General features: G+C 39.4%; 1 protein-coding gene across 8 annotated transcripts in view; it reads right to left on the reverse strand.

The window, feature by feature from the left end:
• PMS1 (PMS1 homolog 1, mismatch repair system component) overlaps nucleotides 1-18,647 on the reverse strand; it is a 46,417-nt gene that overhangs the window by 26,456 nt on the left and 1,314 nt on the right. For 3 of the 8 annotated variants that reach the window (XM_039555475.1, XM_039555474.1, XM_039555476.1), the window contains exons 2-7: nucleotides 18,224-18,313; nucleotides 17,360-17,513; nucleotides 15,062-15,244; nucleotides 13,023-13,125; nucleotides 11,748-11,911; nucleotides 352-468 (exon numbers count right to left, since the gene is read on the reverse strand). In XM_039555475.1, the coding sequence (XP_039411409.1) occupies nucleotides 352-468; nucleotides 11,748-11,911; nucleotides 13,023-13,125; nucleotides 15,062-15,244; nucleotides 17,360-17,491 (699 nt within the window). In that variant the 5' untranslated portion in view covers nucleotides 17,492-17,513; nucleotides 18,224-18,313. The remainder of the gene's footprint in view (nucleotides 1-351; nucleotides 469-11,747; nucleotides 11,912-13,022; nucleotides 13,126-15,061; nucleotides 15,245-17,359; nucleotides 17,514-18,223; nucleotides 18,314-18,647) is intronic. The other 5 variants (XM_039555479.1, XM_039555480.1, XM_039555481.1 and 2 more) reach the window with 2 other exon arrangements.

Consider the following 18,647-nt stretch of genomic DNA (forward strand, 5'->3'; position numbering starts at 1 on the left):
AGGACAATCTCAATGCTTAGATATTAATCAGAGCACAACCTGCCTGTGGCCCAGGAATCCCAACTGAGACAGCTCTGAGCAATCAGCAATTCTGCATTTGTCATCACAACTGTTTTTACTGCCATTTGATCAGTGCCACATGAGTCCTGACGAGATGATTCTTGGAGTGGATTTTCAATCACCAAACCAATTAATTTTACGGAGAGGACAGTAATAGAATCAAATGCATTAATCAGATGTCAATCTGGAGATACACCTTCTTTTTTGAAGTCTCCTTCTTTCTGAATTTTTCTTTAGCTCTCTTCATTGACAGACCTGAAGTGAATTTGGGAGAAGGAAGTTTAAACTCACCTCAGGATATTCGCAGCAGTGTTGAAAAGGTACCATACTGCTCATAACGGCTGTTCCCAGAACTGACATACAGGCCATTTTGTGATCTGACACCCTGGTCTTCTGCCAAATAACTGCCTGAAACAAATGGCACAGAGTCAAATTTTTGACATTATATTGGTTGAACTCATGTCATGTCTATGAACATGCATATGCAACTGCACACACACCGTATATGTAACATTCTGTACCTTGACCCTCTGAAAATCACAACTTTCAGTGTTAACAGACTCGATATGGTACCTTTTGACAAGTCTTCTCATACTGTATTACTTATTTACACACCCAGCAATTGGAAAACTAAGCAAAGCTTGTATTCATGAATGTTTTGTGGCTACTCTGGATTTCTGTACCTGAAGCAACTGTTAAAACCAAATCAATACAAATACTACTTCTCTTAGATATAAAGCAGGGCTTTGTGCTTTTCCTGAGCATATAAATTGAGGGTTTATGACATGTCTCTCACAGGTTGGTCAACATTTGAAGGTGGGCACGGCAATGCTTGTATTATTTATACCAAAGAGGTTGTTTTGGTAGAGATCAGGCTATTAGCTGTCCATCCATCTCTCTCACCTGCATACTCTAGGTCTATGACAAGCCTGCCATTTAGAAAGAAAAACACTTTCTAAGGAACTATATTAGGAAAGCAGTTATTTGTCTAATGAAAATCTTGTACAAGTTAGAAGGATGAAGGAATATCTGCCGTATTAGCTACATGTCTTGAAATACTATTACAAAGATTTAATAAATACAGTAAGGCAATATGAACTGCAACTTGCAACAGAAGTTACTTGTCAAGTCCACTTATGCATACAGAAGGTATTAGCTACTTTGGGAAGTGAAATTTTGTCTATCACTAATGAGAAGTCTTATACCAAACAGTCACAAATTTAACTCTGAATCTGCTTTCATTGCCGTTGTATCAACAATAAAAATGTTATCCTTGGTTAGTTTTCTGCTTCTAGGCAACTGAGACTGCTACATTTAGGTCCACTTCGTTTTTGCCACCGTTAGCTGTCTGGGTGTATTCAATGTGCAACCTTTAAACACAAAAGGAAAAATAATGCAGAATGTTGCATTTTAAATTGGATGTTACAGTGCTGTTACAATTTATGTTTTTAGTAGGTACTAGGTGTCCAGTAAATTCAAAATGAGTTCACAGTATTCAAGCACAGGATGTTAAGTGAAAGGATGTGAGAGAGCAAAAAATACACATGCATCCATCTCAAGAAATGCAATACATAGCCTTAAAATTCCACCTGTCCAGGGGGATATTTGCTGCCCTTCAGGGATGAATTCCACAGAAGAACATGGTGCTCCTGTAACATGATAATCCCTTCCTACAGGACAGGTGGAATTGTAAAGCTTTTGAGACTGTTGACCCTAAACTATTCCCCAAACCTTTTAATTTTCCAGTTCCATGTACAATCTGCAGCATTTGTGAAGTGGGGCTTTTTAGCCCTGCCTGAATGTAATTCATTCCCTATACAGCAGCCTGACAGCCCTTTGCACATGCTGGATCACAGCTCAGTTATCCTACAGTGAGGTGAACCCCTCAAACATAAAACACAATTTACATCAGGGAGAGCAGTGAACAGAAAAAGGGGAGAAGGAGAAACAAGCAAGCAGAGCCATGGGCTGGGTGCCCACAGATCCGGCAGGGAGTCCCCCCACCCCGTGCTCCAGAGCAGGCAGAGGCAAAGGACAGCCCAGGGCTGCCTCTCAGCCTCTCTCCTCTACACCTGCTCTAAGCCTCCTCAAAGACATCCTGGAGTGATGAAAGAATCTGTCCTCTTCTTTATAGCTCCTCTTATAAAACATATCCTGTACTGCTTCTATTTTAAAATTGATTACTTAAAATGGAAACAGAAAGTGCCAAGTGATTTTTTTTCTTTACTGGATGTATTTTAAATTAAATGCATGTGACCAAACTGAGAAAGACACTTGTTACATGACTAATATAAACATCATGCTGTTTATTTTAGGGTATCCTAGTGTGATGCTGCAGGTACAGATATAAATCTTAGCTGCTGATTATTGCAAGGTTATTACACAGCTTGACCTGCTTGAATGGCTGATACTCAGAACTGTGAAAAGATTGCTTGAGTAAGGTTGTTATAAGAAAACTCTGGAAAATAAGAACTTATTAAATGCAAACTTGCTAAAAGTAGATACTGTAATAGGTTCAGCTTAGTTCTTTAAATAGTCATATATTCACCAGATATTTATACTCAGTACTACAGACAAATTTTAGGAAATAGTTACCACTGTAGGTTAAATTAAAGCCTACAAACTGAAGAGGCCATGCAACTCCTAAATTTCTACACCATATAAAGACAGCATAGAGTGTGCATTCATTTTTAGCCCTGGCTGCACATTATGAAGCAACAACACAGGAAGATCTTGTAATTTACAAAAAATTATTCTTCTAGATTCACCAGATGCATCAACAGGCATTAAAAAACATCAGAGAAACAATGCCTGTTCCATTTCATTTATTTTGGAAAGTGTTGCCATGAGGTCCCTGCAACACCCTATTTTTTTAACCTTGCTTATACCCTTTAGTTTAGCTAAAAATATACCCCTCACACACCCCCCATATTTTTTTTTCTAGGTCATATAAAGCGGGTGTCTAGGATGAGCCAAGGAAGAATCTGACTCTAGTCAGTATGATGACGCTGCAGAAACAGCCTACTCAAAGATATATTATTACACATGGCCCATCTTAGGTTTTGCAAGAGCTAGCCAAATATATCCCACCTCTCTGTTTCATTGAAGGGGATTGCACGATGCAGATATTACAAAATGTCATAACGCATATAAAATCTATTGCACATACGCAGAAGATAATTATGTGTGTGTCTGTGTGTACCTATTTCCCCACCCCAGGCAGCCCTAGGACATAGGCAGGAGGATGACAATGTACATTCCAACCTAAGTGATTCTATGACTCCACGCACACATGGACTAGGCATCTGTTATTTCAAGATGAACACCTAAGGCACAGAAGGATTCCTTGAAAAATGTGTAAAGGGTGGAGAAAGAGTGTGCAACCTCTTCCCACTGAGGTCCCTGCTATACAGCACTAGAGAGAATTAAGAGCTGCTCAGTATTTGTTTCTTCAAAGACCCCAAGGAAGAACAGAGAAAAAAAATGCAGTTGCTCTGCATCCCTAACTATCCTTCATATTGTAGAGTTTCTACCAGCAGCTACAGTGATTTGCAATCCCAGATAAAAGGAAAATCTTAATTAGAGCTGGGACTGGATGCTGTTTCCAACTGTGGCTACTTCAGCACAATTATGATGCTATGAGTTAAACCAACTCATTCCATTTACCTTATTACTACATAATGGCAGTAACTTTAAGGAGACTTTTACTACCCAAACCACACCTATTTTCTTCATTTATTTCATGACAGTCATATTCTTCACCCTGTAATAAAGTTTGAGGGTGTAAAAGTCTAGTTGAGCAAGCAGCTGTACATGAGCTATAGGCTGGTAACCTGAGTTAGCTCTGTAAAAGAGAACTGCATTTCACAGTCTCTTTAATTTTGTGCTACATGCTTCAAACATCCTGTCACCCTGGCATCTGAGATCTCACTGCAGATAACTCTTTGGGCCAGTATGTTCCTTAGCGTCTTGACTTCAAACCTAATACCTTACTAAGCTTCAAATGAAAGCATTGCTTCCTACCTGGTAAGAGAGTACACAAACAGGAACAAAGCCAGGCAGAAACATCCCAAGTTTGATTGAGGCCAAGGGAAACAAAACCACATCATCCTGTACGGTGTCTATAAGCTCTTCGGCTTAATGATGCACAGACACCCAGCTCCAAGGGCTGGCACATTCTCTGCAGTGAAAGAAAACCTATCTGCTAAGATCAAAAATTGATCAATATAAAGTCTTCACCACCTTCTTTAGAATACCAGCCTTGAAAAGCACTGGTGTTTTTCAGCTCCGTGCCTTAACTGGTGTCCTGTTTTAAAACCAATGTAAGTTACCTTACTAAAAAGGGAACCCTTACATAAACTACCCTTGAAAACAGAAATCACAACAGTTTTTCAATTTAGCTTATGGAAAAATTAAGCAACTAATCAACTATTTTCCAGGAAATTTTATACTCACCCCATAGGAATCAGTTTGTACACCCCATTTTGTACACGATGCTGGGACAACTACCAGTGGAGATATGCAATAGAGAAACTCAAGGCACCATTTTTCCCCTCATCAGATGCAGTTACATACCTGTCTATCCCATGGGCATTGGATATTAGAGCCATCAAGGGGATTTGTTGAAACACAGTCATGTTCCACAGCACTGTTCATTCTACAAATTCCAGTGTATTCCTTACTCAGATTTCCCGTTCATGACACTAGAGCACCCTCTCAATTAAAAGGGCTTCTTGAGCATGACACCGTGGAGAAATGCTTGGATTTGTGAGTTAGGAGGTTAGTTAGGAGAGGAGACGTATTACAAGGAGCCAAGGGTCTTTATCTGGTAATGTCTGTCTTCAAAGCCTTTCAAGAATTCCAAAGACTATTGAGAGTTGTACTTTTTTTGATTGCTTTAATCACACGTGTTCAGCCATGGGTGTTCAGAGAACCTGATCTCCTTTTATGACCAGGTGACCCATCCAGTGGATGGGGGGAAGGCTGGGGATGTAACCCAAACATCAGTAAAGCCCTGGACACTGTCTCCCACAGCACTCTCCTGGAGAAACTGGAAGCCCATGGCTTGGACAGGTGCACTCTTTTTGGATGCACTCTGTCTGGATGGCCAAGTCCAGAGAGTGGTGGTCAATGGGAGTTAAATCCAGTTGGCAGCTGGTCACTACTACTGCTCCCCAGGGCTCGGTATCAGGGCTTGTTTAATATCTTTTCCAATGATCTGGAAAAGGGGATCAAGGGGACCCTCAGTCAGTTTGCAGGCAACACCAAGTTGAGTGGGAGTGTTGATCTGCTGGAGGGCAGGAAGGCTCTGCAGAGGGATCTGGACAGGCTGAATTGATGGGCCAAGGCCAATGGTGTGAGGTTAAACAAGATGAAGTGCCAGGTCCTGAACTTGGATCACAACAACCCCCTGCAGCACTAGAGGCTGGGGGAAGAGTGGCTATTAAGGTGCCCACTGGAAAAGGACCTGGGGGTGCCGGCTGACTGGAACTGAACATGAGCCAGTGTGTTCCCAGGTGGTCAAGAAAACCAATGGCATCCTGCCCTCTATAGTGTAGCCAGCAGGACCAGGGAAGTGATTGTATTTCTGTACTCAGCACTAGTGAACCCACACCCCAAGTCCTGCGTGTAGTTTTGGGCCCCACACTACAAGTAAGACATGGAGGTGCTGGAGTGTGTCCAGGGAAGGGCAATGAAGCTAGAACACAAGTGTGATGAGGAGAGCCTGAGGGAGCTGGGGGTGTTTAGCCTGGACAAAAGGAGGCTCAGAGGTGATCTTATTGCTCACTACCTGACAGGAGGTCATAGCCAGGTAAGGGTCAGGCTCTTCTCCCAGGCAACCAGCAACAGGATGAGGCAAATGGCCTCAAGGTGCATCAGGAAGGTCCAGGTTAGGTGTAAGGAAAAATTTCTTCACTGAAAGAGTGGTCAAGCATTGGAAAAGGCCCCCCCAGGGAAGTGATGGAGTCACCATCCCTGGAAGTGTTCAAACACTGAGCAGACATGGCACTTCACAATACGGTTTAGTGGGCATGGCGGTATTTGGTCAAAGGCTGGAATGATGCTCTTGGAGTCTTTTCCAACCTTAATTTTTCTCTGATTCTATGAAAAGGTTAATTACCCCGGAGGGTGACTGGGCACTGGAACAAGCTCCCCAGGCCTATGGTCACAGCACCAAGCATGACAGAGTCCCTGAAACAAGTGGACAACATTCTCAAGCACGTGGTGGGATTCCTGGAATATCCTGTACAGGGCCAGGAGTTGAACTCAATGATCCTTGTGGGTCCCTTCCAACTCAAGATAATTCTAAGATTCTATTAAATTCCACTTCCCTAGCAGGAGGAAAAAATAAATAAATAAAGCCTCATAATCAATTAAAGTACAGTCAAAAACCAGTTTCCAATCCAAAATTGTGATTCAGAAAATGTACATCACAGTGAATTCTATTTAAATAAAAGGACGTTTAAAAGCCTTTTGTAAAACAGTAGTTAACAAATAACATATATAACAGTGACAAAGTACTTTGCTAAAGAAGAGGGAAAATTCCCATGCGGCTTTGGAAACATCCTTTTTTCCACTAACCTTTTTAAGCCTACAGTGTGAGTGCAAAAGCCTTGCAAAGGCACATCTCAGATTCTGCAGCACACACTGCATATGTGAAACAGTAATTGTTTTGAGATTTTAGATATATACTGTGCTGTCATTTGAAAAAAGTGATGGATGAGAAACTGGAAACCTCAAGGAATTAGTAATAGGATATAAAGCATTTCACCTCTGGGTCACCAGTTCAAATTCAACCAGGTTGGTAGTGACCAAAAGTAGTTACCATCTGGCAGCTGTTCTCTGGCTGCTGTAAATTGAGTTGAGGGTCTCAGCGCATTTCCTAGTGGACAGGTGTCCTCAGCACAAAAAAACACCATAATTAACTCTCTGTTTGGCTTTCTCAGCAAAGCCACTGAACAACGAATGGAAGCAAACACTGAGATGTATTCCAGGTTAGCATGGAAGCACTGCAGATTCTCAATCGTAATTCCTCTTTATATTTTAAGACACACAGATTAGTGAGGGATTTCATTCATCATCATTACATTAAACAGAATAACCTTTCCAAGTCAAGATAGAGTTTATGTGCTGCTATTTCTGCTCAATTCAGATTTCTTTTCAACATGCAGCTACAGCAGAGTTTGAAAGCACAATGAATGAATGAATGCAAAGTATAACGACATTATTAAAAATGGTAAATTTACCCTAACACACCCACTCTATCTCAAAAACCCCACACTTATTAGAGAGCGCAGGGACACAGGAAAAAAACCCTGGATCTGGATTATTTAATACAAACTGTTGTTTAAGATTATGCAACTTTGGAAAATAGAGGAGACTTACTGTAAAGGAAACAAAGATGGCATCCTTTAAGTCAACACCACCAACGAAAGGGGATTTGGGGAAGAATACCACCCACAGTTATTATAAGACTTTTTAAATTGACCTTGCATCCAAAAGTTTTGACTCATGACTCTCTTGAGAAACAAACAAGAAACAGTTCTAGGCAGAACTGCGTGTGACCAAGCTTCAAAATGTAATGTGTGAAAAACACTGGAAAAAAAGTATTCACTTATGCTGCTCAAAGAGGAACTGGAAAATTTACTGAGCCTACTTATGGCCCATCAGTACTTTTGCACAAGACATGGGACCAGTTGTGCATGCTATGACCTGCTGATAGGCACCATCTAAACCATCTGTTGCTGAAGTTTTTTTGGCTCTACTAAATCTGATATTGCTAAAATAGGTATAGTTACTGGGTGTCCTTGCTCATTTTGGCATTTGTGGAATAAAGGCAACCGAAACAGAATTAAAGCATTCCATGTCATCAGTCTTACAAAACAGAAAGGCATTTCTTCAACATCAGTGGTTTGCAGAGACTGAGCCGAGGGCTACTGGTAGAGAAGAGCATGAAAAATTCAGTTCCAAAAAAGAGCTGGAACTACTAAAAGCTGTGTTGTACCACCTTGGTTAAAACACAGCCAGAGCTCAGCGGTTGCTAGAACATGGCATTTGGGGCTGAAGGGTTTGAGGCAGTTTAAGCAGTAGCTGAGTTTGAAATGTTCTTAACACGCCTTCAGATAACATTAACTTTAAATAAACTTGCTAAATACTCATGTAAATTATTTCCATTTGGCTGTCTCATTATTCAATTTGCTTTCAAGGAACATGGTGATGAAAGAAGAAAAATACCTCTTTCTAACATAACCATACTGGCAAGAGGATCAACATTATCAGTATTCAAAGAATGTCTTGGCAGGATAAACCTTCATAAAAAGAAGGAGCACTAGCTAATCCAAGTTGTCAAAATAGCACTAGTACCTCAAGAGTTGATCTGCAAAGTGATTCATTATTTATTGCTAATGAAAACAAAACATTCTGAGCAGAAAGAGCAATTGAGTGTTTCCTACCTTGGAAGCCCACTGATGGAGAGCCCACAATAAATAAATATGAGGAGGAATAGAGAATATCTACTTTCTTACCCACTAAAAATCAACCAAAGGCTGGAAGAGGATTGTCTGATTTCCTTTCTGTGAAGAACCACACCTAATGGCAATCAGTATTTTCCAAACTAACACAGATATAAAATGTAGCAAGGAGAAAAATTTCTGGAAATTTCATTCACAAGCTTAAGACATACACCTTTCGAAAAAATGCAATCAAACATGGTGGAAATTACACATGCAATGTATCATGCATCCTAAAACCATCTCTACTTCAACAGCTCAGTAAGAGGCCTGACTTGCCAAAGTAAGTTTCTGCTGGAATCAATTAGGCAACCATTTCCAGATGCTTAAGCTCAGACACTTTGTGACAGTTTCAGCATTACTACATTCTTCCTCAGTAAAGCCAGGGCTATGCTTTCACAGAATCACAGAATGGTTTGGGTTGAAAGGGACCTTGCAGACCATCTGGTTCCAACTGTCCAGCCACGGGCACCTTTCACAAGACCAGTTGCTCAACCCCCATCCAACTCACCATTCTCCTTTAACTTCATATAAGTACAGGACTTTAAAAACTGGGGGAATTTGGTTTTTCTGGGGAAGGGTTGTTTTTGGTTCTGTTTTCCGGTATGGCTTTTTTTAAAGCACTGGTTTTGCAATTTATTGAGAAAACTTCCTTGAAATACACTTTCATTTACACTTTTTTCACTTTTTATCTTTTTTACTCTTTAAACCCATCTTTCCTTATCTCCTTCTGTAATAGTTCATCTCTGCTATCTTCTTGCTCTTTTAAGCCCCGGAACCTGATCGTACTCACAACACATATCTTCTTCCATTGCAACAGAAAGTACTGGCTCAGCCTCAAGAATTTGGGATTCTAAGAACTCCTCTGAATATTTGCATATATAACTTGTCTCTTAAATGAAGACATAATCTATGAGCTACATAAAAAATGAAGCTATTCTAAAAAGTTGATTCTTCCTCCTAGTACATTTCTAACAAAAATATAACAGACACCCACTAAAAAAAAATCACCAACAACCCTATTCAGCAGGGTATTACTATAGCACAGATATGCTCTAGTGTCTGTATAGAAAAAACACCTTCCTGATCCAAATTAATAATTGTAATGACAACAATATTTAGCATATAAAGGAAAAAGAAATAAAGAATATTCATGTTCTGTGATACGGTAAAACAAATGCACATTGACCTACTGCAAGTTGCTACACACTGGAAATTCAGAATTTCAAGTTTTTTAAAAGGTATGATACAACAGGTAACTTTTTATTTTGCATGGAATGCTAATGGCAGTAGAAAGGTAGGAATCTGATTTCAAATTTTTTAAAGTTCAGTTCAGTTTTTAATTTTCAGACTATTTTAAAGCATCTCCACATGCAGAGAGACAGACTACACTTTCTGTCTACTTAAGCCTTTAATTTTCCTGTCTCAGCAATAGCTACTGAGCGACCTCTTGTGATGAAATGTTTGAGCACTTTCTCACTTTTCCTTTTTTAAAAAAAAAAAAATTAAGTGAACAAAAGGTTGGCAGTGCAAAATGAAGAGTAAAAATAATCAGCACCACCTCTATCATTACAGTGAACGAAACTGCCTGGAGATAGCTTTTTTACCCATTCATATAACCCCTCAAACTGGGTATTGAAGAACATACCTCTGAAGCTAATAGGAGAGGTGCAAAAAACCCCCAGTGTGCAATGGCAACTATCATGTCACTCTTCACACCATTTTTGCAGGAAGTGTTGCGTAAAAGACATGTGATCACCTTCTTGTACCTTACTGCCATTGTACTAAATTAAGCAGAGAAAAAAATGCCCCGATATACTCAATAGTCTGATCAAGCAGATTAAATCAAAATACCAGAAAGAAAATAGCATTTGCAACTTGTCAGAAAGGGCAAAAACAAGCAACCAATAAGGCAAAATTAGTCTTATTAACTAACATTTAAAGACCAGTATTGTGAACCACTGCTAGATCTGTCGAGGAGGTCAGTACAATCTTAGAAGCAGACAGTCCCCTAGCTGTCTGGTTTCAAACTCTCGGTGATCTCAATGAAATAAGACTGCAAGTAGCTCCACTTTCCTGGCAGCCAGGTTTAGTTTTTCACAGTATCTACACAGTGATATTTAAAAATACATACATAAATACAATCAAAGCATGATAAGCAAGTGCAGAAAAGGAAGGGAAATCTCTTATTGTTTCAGAAAAGCACACAGTGCCATTTACTTCTCCCACTGAAAAGGAACTGAAGTGTGAATGTTTGATTGATGGGGTAACTGCTCAAGTCTCAATGAACACGACAAATACCAACAAACAGCGTTATTCTAGAACAAAAACAGAATTGCTGAGGGATCTGGCCACGAGATGTCACTCTCTACTTTGCGGCAACTTGGAAGTTCATTAGCACAACTTCCCCCTCGGAGGTGTAAAAAGCCAGGGTATAGCCAATAAAATTTGCCATGTTAAATTTGGGTCAGGTTAAGGCAAACTGCTCAACATGTCATTTCAGTAGGTGTGCTGTAGAAATACTATTCAGTATGCAGTGAAGTCAAAGTAACCTCCAAGTAACCTCTGCATTCATCCTCCTAGGTCTAAACCAAGAGCAACTAGCTCAACTAAAGCTTGTTGTTAGAACATACGTTACTGTTCTTACACCAATGACTCAAATTGTTTTGAATTTTCCAGCCTTCTAAAATATAATCATTGTTATGTACTAAGCTCTTATGACTCGGAATACAGCAAGCTGCCTCTATGAACTATAGCTTCTATCCAGGTAGACAGCCTAAAAAGTAAGTTTTGCAAGTTTTTTTCAGGTAGCTTTGGTTAACACTTTATCAGGCCCCGTGGTCTAGTAAGGTCTCACTTCTTTGTTTGCAAAATACCACCATCTTTACTAACCCCTAGCATGTAAAATAATTTTTATATTTCCTATATCTAACCAGGCATCTGCTGCAAGAGACCAAAAATACCTGAGCCTGAGTTTTAGGAGTTTAACATCAAAATCTGTAGCCATTATAAATGTACACCTATGAAAGGAAAAAGTAAGTGGAAGTCCAAAACAAAGCTATGATGAAAGAAAAATTTCAGGAATGAAAGATTTTATATAAGCACTACATGAACTGCAGAGATTCTCATCAGAAACTGATCCCTAAGATAGCTGACAGAAAAAAACCTCATTATTACCTTATTATGTGTTAATGTTATCCTCAGGTCCGGTTTTATGATACCATATGCTGTCAGTAGATCTTGGACTTTTTTCAGTTCTTCCTTACATTTTCTATTTGTTGAGTAAAACTGCTTTCTTACAGGAAGATTCTTAAACAAATTTAGGACTGTTACTGTAGTACCTGCAAGCAGGTGATAAAAATAAGTAGAAATTACAATGAAAGCAAATCACTGACTGGATATTGAGGAAACTATTTTTACTTAAATAGACATGTTTGTATGCTGCTGCAATAGATTAGGTTATTAGCATGAGAAGAAATATACCAAATCAGCAGTCATCCCCCCCAGAAAAGGTATGTCAAGAGCTTTGACTCCTCTTCCCTATTTACAGTTATGGTTGCAGCATTAAGCTTACTTTTATACACCCTAACAATAGCGAGAATCAGCACTAAATAAAGCTGAAGACTCTTTAAGTGCATAAGTTAGCCTTCATTAGTAAAATGATAATTAACAGACTAGAATCTAATCACACATATCTGGAGGCAAAGGAACACTGTGTTTCATTAAGGGCATTTGCTTTAGGCTAGTACCTGAAGTGCCAGATACCTCTGCTCAAGGTATAGCACACGGTAGGAGGAGGAATATTCATCTACCAGCCCAACCACATAAATTCCTAGCCCATAAGGATATTGCAAAGCATTAAATATATGTCAGAGCATTCAACAATTTCAAGAAAAGACAAGGCATTGCAACCTGCAGGCTTTCTGGCTGTAGAAAACACTACAGGCTAAATCTTAAAAAGATTCCTTAGTTAAAAGTAGGTACAGACCCTTCCAGCAGGTTAGAAAGAATTGTGACTTTGCATGGTCCTACAGCCACACTGCTTCCAGCAACTCCTATGTATGGCAGCAGGGCAACTCCTCCTTCTTTAAGCAAGGATTTTGCTACATACTGAAACATTACTTTGGTCCTGAACAAGTATTTCATGTATTTATACAGACTTGGAGTATTTAATTTTTATAAGTTTTATTTCCACTGTCAGCTTGGAGAAGTGAGTCAGAGAATGAGAAACTAGTTTATAACTACAATCTAAACAACTTTCAAGATGTATCATTTCTTCTGCTATGACAACACATTCTCAGCTGACAGACATAAGTCAAGAAATGTCTACAGCTGCAAAGATTTCATACTCAGCCTTCAAGTACCCAACAGGTATTTCAACATCAGATAGAGCCTCCGAGAAACACAAAGTACTTCTGTCACAGTGCAACACCAGAACAGTGATATCCCTACCTTGCCCAAGATGGGAAGGCTTTTTAGAAGTTACATGTCCGCTGCTATTCAAAGCGTACTGAATGCTGAAATCATCAGCAGCTGTCTTTGTTGTGACCAAAACCTGAAGAGAGTGATTTTAAGAAAACTACATTAATCAGGGACAGACAAAGTTCACAATGAGCTTAGATAAGCTTTGCTACCACACTCACCACTCTGTTACTTTAATCACCATAATTACAGTTAATTAGTTTATAAAATTTTTCTTCTACAGGTATTTCTTACAGGCACAGAAACATTCTGCATTATTCTGCATGTTTCCATCCATTTAACTAAAAGCATTTCTAATACACTAATACACAAACCATAGCAATTCCTACTACCTACAACACACACTGCTCTACCTTCTATTCTAGCAAGGATGAAATAAACTTAATCAATTGACAGTTTTGCATTCTTACCCTCTGTGAGTCAAACACACTATAAAAACTTAAATTCATGTGAGATTCCACAAACTTAAAGACTATTCTCAAACAAACAATATATTATCGTTCCACACCTAAACATATCTAGCAATCAGTCACAGCATGTTTTGTAAGCTATTATGGTAATAACCAGATTGCTTTAGCAAGAGCAGTCATAAACCAGAGTTCAGGAGCCAACATTGTGGACAACCAAACCAGTGCCCTTTAACCATCTGAAAGACAAAGTTTGACACACATACAGAGTTTCAGGATATTTTGGTTTTTTATTTTAGTGTCTCATATGAATCATTCAGCATTCAGTCATGCCCCTGGAGAGAAAAACAATAATTGATTAACTGGAAATTACAGTATTGCAGACCTACTTAAGGGCCAATACAGTTTCAAACTGAAACTTCAGGAGACAGTTTGGGTAGGTAGAACACAATTAATGCCAGGAGTGTTAATTAACATAATTACTGATACAAGGAGTAATACCTATTAAAGCACTGCATACACTCAGACCACCTCCCATCTCTTATGAAATGTACCATAGAGTTGATTAGAAGCCCGGAACAGAGGGCATTCTGCTCTGAGAGCTCATTAGAAGGAACCAACGATTGAGGTCTGTCATCATCTTTCAAAACACCAAGACTTTTGAAAGCATCTTTGGAAATCCCCATCCAAATACACAACCCACTCCTGCTTAGTGCAATGTGAATGTAGCCCAAGGTATCAAGGAGTCCAGCTGTAACATCATCTCTCCTGACCTCAACAGCTGATGGTTCCAATCAGACACAGGTATCGGTACCTTCCTGCACGATCTAATGCTCGGCAGACTCGAATCCAAAACTTGACCTTGGTGTAGCATGAATACAGAAAGGCAGAGCACAACAGATCTGGCAGATGCTGTGCCTTTAGCAGCCTGAACACTTTTCAGATGGTTTTGAACAAACTTATTTACTTTTAGCCAACAAGTTAAGTCGCAAATATCAGTACACTGCCAATCCTCCTAACACAAAAATACGGCTCAGACTCAGATAGGTCAGGTAGCAGGTTCCTGTTTAGTCATAGGGACAAAGTTTGTGCAACTGCAGTCACATTCATGTCAAAGAGCAATAAGGAGCCCAGCAAGATCCCATGACTGCTGATCACCTAGATAATGAGGCAGAAATCATTACTGGAATGGTGGCTATGTGAGCCATCAGTTCCCTGAAATTATTTCTCCTGGCCATCATCTGCTGCTCCTTGTCTTCATTTACCCTAATTCATGTAGCCAACTCAGCCATACTCTTTGACATGATACTCCTTGATACAAAAGGAAAGAGAATACAACACAATCCGTCTGTTACATGTTCTGATAGAGGAAAATAAAGAGAGCACTGCTGTGACCTGTGTGACAGAAAGGCAGGACTGACGCTAACAAGAAAGTCATTATGACATGGCTTCTGGGGCTGGGGAGAAAGGCAGCGTACACAAGCATATCCCTGGAAGGCTGCTGGAACATTTAAACTCTTTGCACAGAATAGAACTTTCATGAACACATACAGACAACAAAAATCATAACACAAAGGCTACATATTTATAGCAAGTGCTCACCTCTGACACACTGCAAATCGATCCCAAAGCTTCCCCACGGAAACCGTACGTTGTCAGCCTTTCGAGGTCCTCAGAAGAGCTGATTTTTGAGGTGTAGTGTTTAATTGCCATAACTGGAACATCATCAACCTTGATTCCACTGCCATTGTCTCTTACTTCTATTTTGCTAAACCCGTAGTTCTCCTAAAAGAGAACCAACCAAATTAATTAAGACACAAGTTTGAAGCAGCTAAGGTTACAGCTTCTAACCATCCATACAGAAATGGAAGTTTTGCTTGTTTGGAGGAACTGAGCAACCATTAAATGTCTCTGTTTAAGGAAAAAAACAAAAAAAGAAAAATACATCATGTTAGGATAACAGTGATGGTTTCTCCAATTAAATATCATAATTCATATCCTGTGATTTGGAAACAGCAAAACCTAAGCTCAAAGAGAGACCTATAACATCACCTATGGCCATTTTGTCAATCAAGACAAACACCAGCCAAAGCTTCCGACTACAGTTCACCACTGCCACAACTTCTATCTGAGAACCATTCCATCTTCAGGTTCATTCCTGTCTGTCTGCAAAAAAGTAAATGTTATCTTTGTTCAGGCAAATTGGGTAAACTATGCCCTCTTATCCCATCTGAAAAAGATTAAAACAATGAAAATGCTGCAGTTTCAGGCAAAACCCATCAAGCTGCAAAATGGAATTTCGAAGTTTCTCTTCTCTGCTATGCTTTTGAACTAATCCAGAATTAATGTGGTCATTGACCTCTATTACATGGTCAGAGTTATTTTGATTTCCCATTAAAAAATACCAGAAAAAAATCCACTGTTTTACAGTATTACTGTCGAGAGTTGTGCACAGTGTAGGTTTTCTCTTCTCCCCTAGTATCCACAGAATAATCAGCAAATCTCTTTTAATCACTGAAACTTGTGTAAAGCCAGGTTTGTTTGATTGGAACTACAGTGTTTTGGATTGGGCTGGACTGACAAAGAATGTAAGAGTACTGTAGATGACTCATGCACTGAAAATGGTTGAAAATGCTCTTTTTAATTGATTTGGAACTTCTCACTATGAAAACAGCTGGTTACTGTGCTGTAAAACCCACGCTGGTTAGAGGGCTCTCTCCTCTGCAAGGTTTCTTCCAACTATTCTGGAAAGCTCCAAAACCTTTCTGTTCACTTCTCACAGTTACTGATAAGCTCCCAGGATCTAATTCCAATACTCTTGCACCCACAGCTGTGCACACAATACTCACTTTGGAGTTACCCATGAAGCAAGGTACTCTGCAATCTAAATATTGAAAAGACAGATGTTGACAGACCATAGCAAAGAGAGTATCTTCAGCTCACTTAAGGCAATAAGAAACACATTCCTTGGCATCTCCAGGAAACCATTCTCAGATGGAAAAACTCTAGAGTCATTCAGAAAATATAGCAGACATGGACAAAGAAACAAGCAGAAATTGAACCGCTCTCCTAATTAAGAGCATTTGTCTAATGCTTAATTCAAGAATATCCTACACATGCACTGTTATTTGCAGAAAAGGAAATTGGATACAATTCTGAATACATACATTTATACGGGATATAACAACACTTCTTTCTTACTAAGCAGGAGATACTGCTGCTATACAGCTGCTGACAAAACACTGCAAGAGCAGAAATATGACAGCAAGAGAAGCAGCTTAGTTACCCATTTTACCCAATTTTGGGGAAAAAAAGCTCAAATTCTTTATTAAAAGTAGTATTTTCTACTGTCAGAAACTATCCTTGAGTGACATGTCAACTTTTTTTAACAGCTTATAAAATAAAGAGTTAGAAGTAGCCAGAGTTCACCATGCTAATTAGAGACAGGGTGGTGATTTGTATTATAAAAATGTCTTCTGTTTTGAATGGCCATCAACCTTCGCCATTGTCTCCATTTTCACCTTTCTGAAAATACTTTGTAATGAACACTAAATATGTCTGCCTAGCAGCAAATCCAAGTCAAACATCTTTTAAAACAGGCTATTAGTCAGAAAATGTAAATTTTATGTAGGAAAAGGAGGATTAAGGAAGCTGAGATTTTTTCCCCCATGATACACTCAGAAGCACAAATATGCTTTACTGTTTCAGAGCAGGGCCTCAAAAACACAAATGGAAACTAATTTTGTACCATTTTTAGTTGAGGTAAAAATATATACATATAAACATATAATAATCATCACCATGTCCCAAACCACAATAGCCTAAAAAACCACATTTGCAGGGGAACAATTTTTCATGCTTCTTATTTTATATCCAATTATTTTTGAGAGAAAAACTTACCAGTTTAATATCAATGCCTGTAGCACTGGCATCCAAGGAATTTTCTATCAGCTCCTTCACCACGCTGACAACTGAAGTAATCACCTGAGAACTCGAAAGGAGCCGAATTGTCTCTCCAGGCAGCTGTTTCATGATGGAATAAGATTTAAAGAAGCTGCATAGAAAAATAACAGAAAAAGAATGTAAAAAGGAACACTAAAATTACACATTTCTAAGAAACTGTTTCACAGGAACTTTTAAATGCAGAAAACCCCAACATTATGGCTGGAAAGTGAAATTTTCAAGTTACAGTAGGACCCAGCTTCCTCTGCAGTCAATAGGTGTTGGGAGAGAAATGGGGAGGCAACACCGTGGTGCTGAGGAAAAGCCATACTCAGTGGCAATGTGATCTACTGGCAAAAATGAAAACCAAACAAAACCCAAAACATTTCCCCATTACTATCTTGCCTCTCTGATCTGATGTACTGTGTGTCCTCAGGCAGGTCATTTTAAGTCACTCCATCTCTCACTTAAAAATGAAGATGCCTTATAAAGCAGTGGAGATTTCTTCCTTTAATCATTGGAAACACGAAGAGTTATAAAATTCTTGCTGTATTTTACAGACACTCTACCATGAAGAGATTGTATGTGGATCTGTGAATTTTAGCATGCATTTCTGTTTAACTACCTACATTGAATAAATAGCCAAGCCCCAGGAAAGCTATTTTGCTGATCCTTGTAGCCTGCCAAAAAAGAACTCAACCACAGTTTTATATGCATATGAGAGAGGCGGGGAAAAGCAGTGCTAGGCAGCACTTTGCACCTCAAGAATGGTTCAAACAGGCTTCTTCTCTTCTCTGGGTTATGTTACATAATGTTACTTACACTGAAATGCAAACAATCCTGACAGTCCTGGCTTCCCCATTGATTCAGTCCAAGGTATCTGCTGAAGAACACAGACTTCACACTCAGCACCTGTGCCAAGGATATGAGCACATGTGGAGGAATGGAACAAACCCAGATTTCCTCCTGACACAGTCAGGACCTAGTGAGGGATTGCAGCCAATACCCCTAACCATCACTACCCTGCAGGGCATAAGCAGCTGATGCAATTACAGGACATTTCTCTGTCTCAACATCCTTCTAAAGACAGCTACTCTTTAAACATAAAAGACAAAGTAAAAATGTGGTTACTTGGGTTGAGGGGGAGGAAGTACAGTGTTATGAAGTACAAGCAGCACTGAAACTTTTCTAGGAACAGCTACAATGGGGTTTTCTCTTGTTATTCACATTGCAAAGGGAGTTTGCC

This window comes from Corvus cornix, chromosome 7 (assembly GCF_000738735.6).
Source record: "Corvus cornix cornix isolate S_Up_H32 chromosome 7, ASM73873v5, whole genome shotgun sequence".
Lineage (NCBI taxonomy): Eukaryota > Metazoa > Chordata > Aves > Passeriformes > Corvidae > Corvus > Corvus cornix.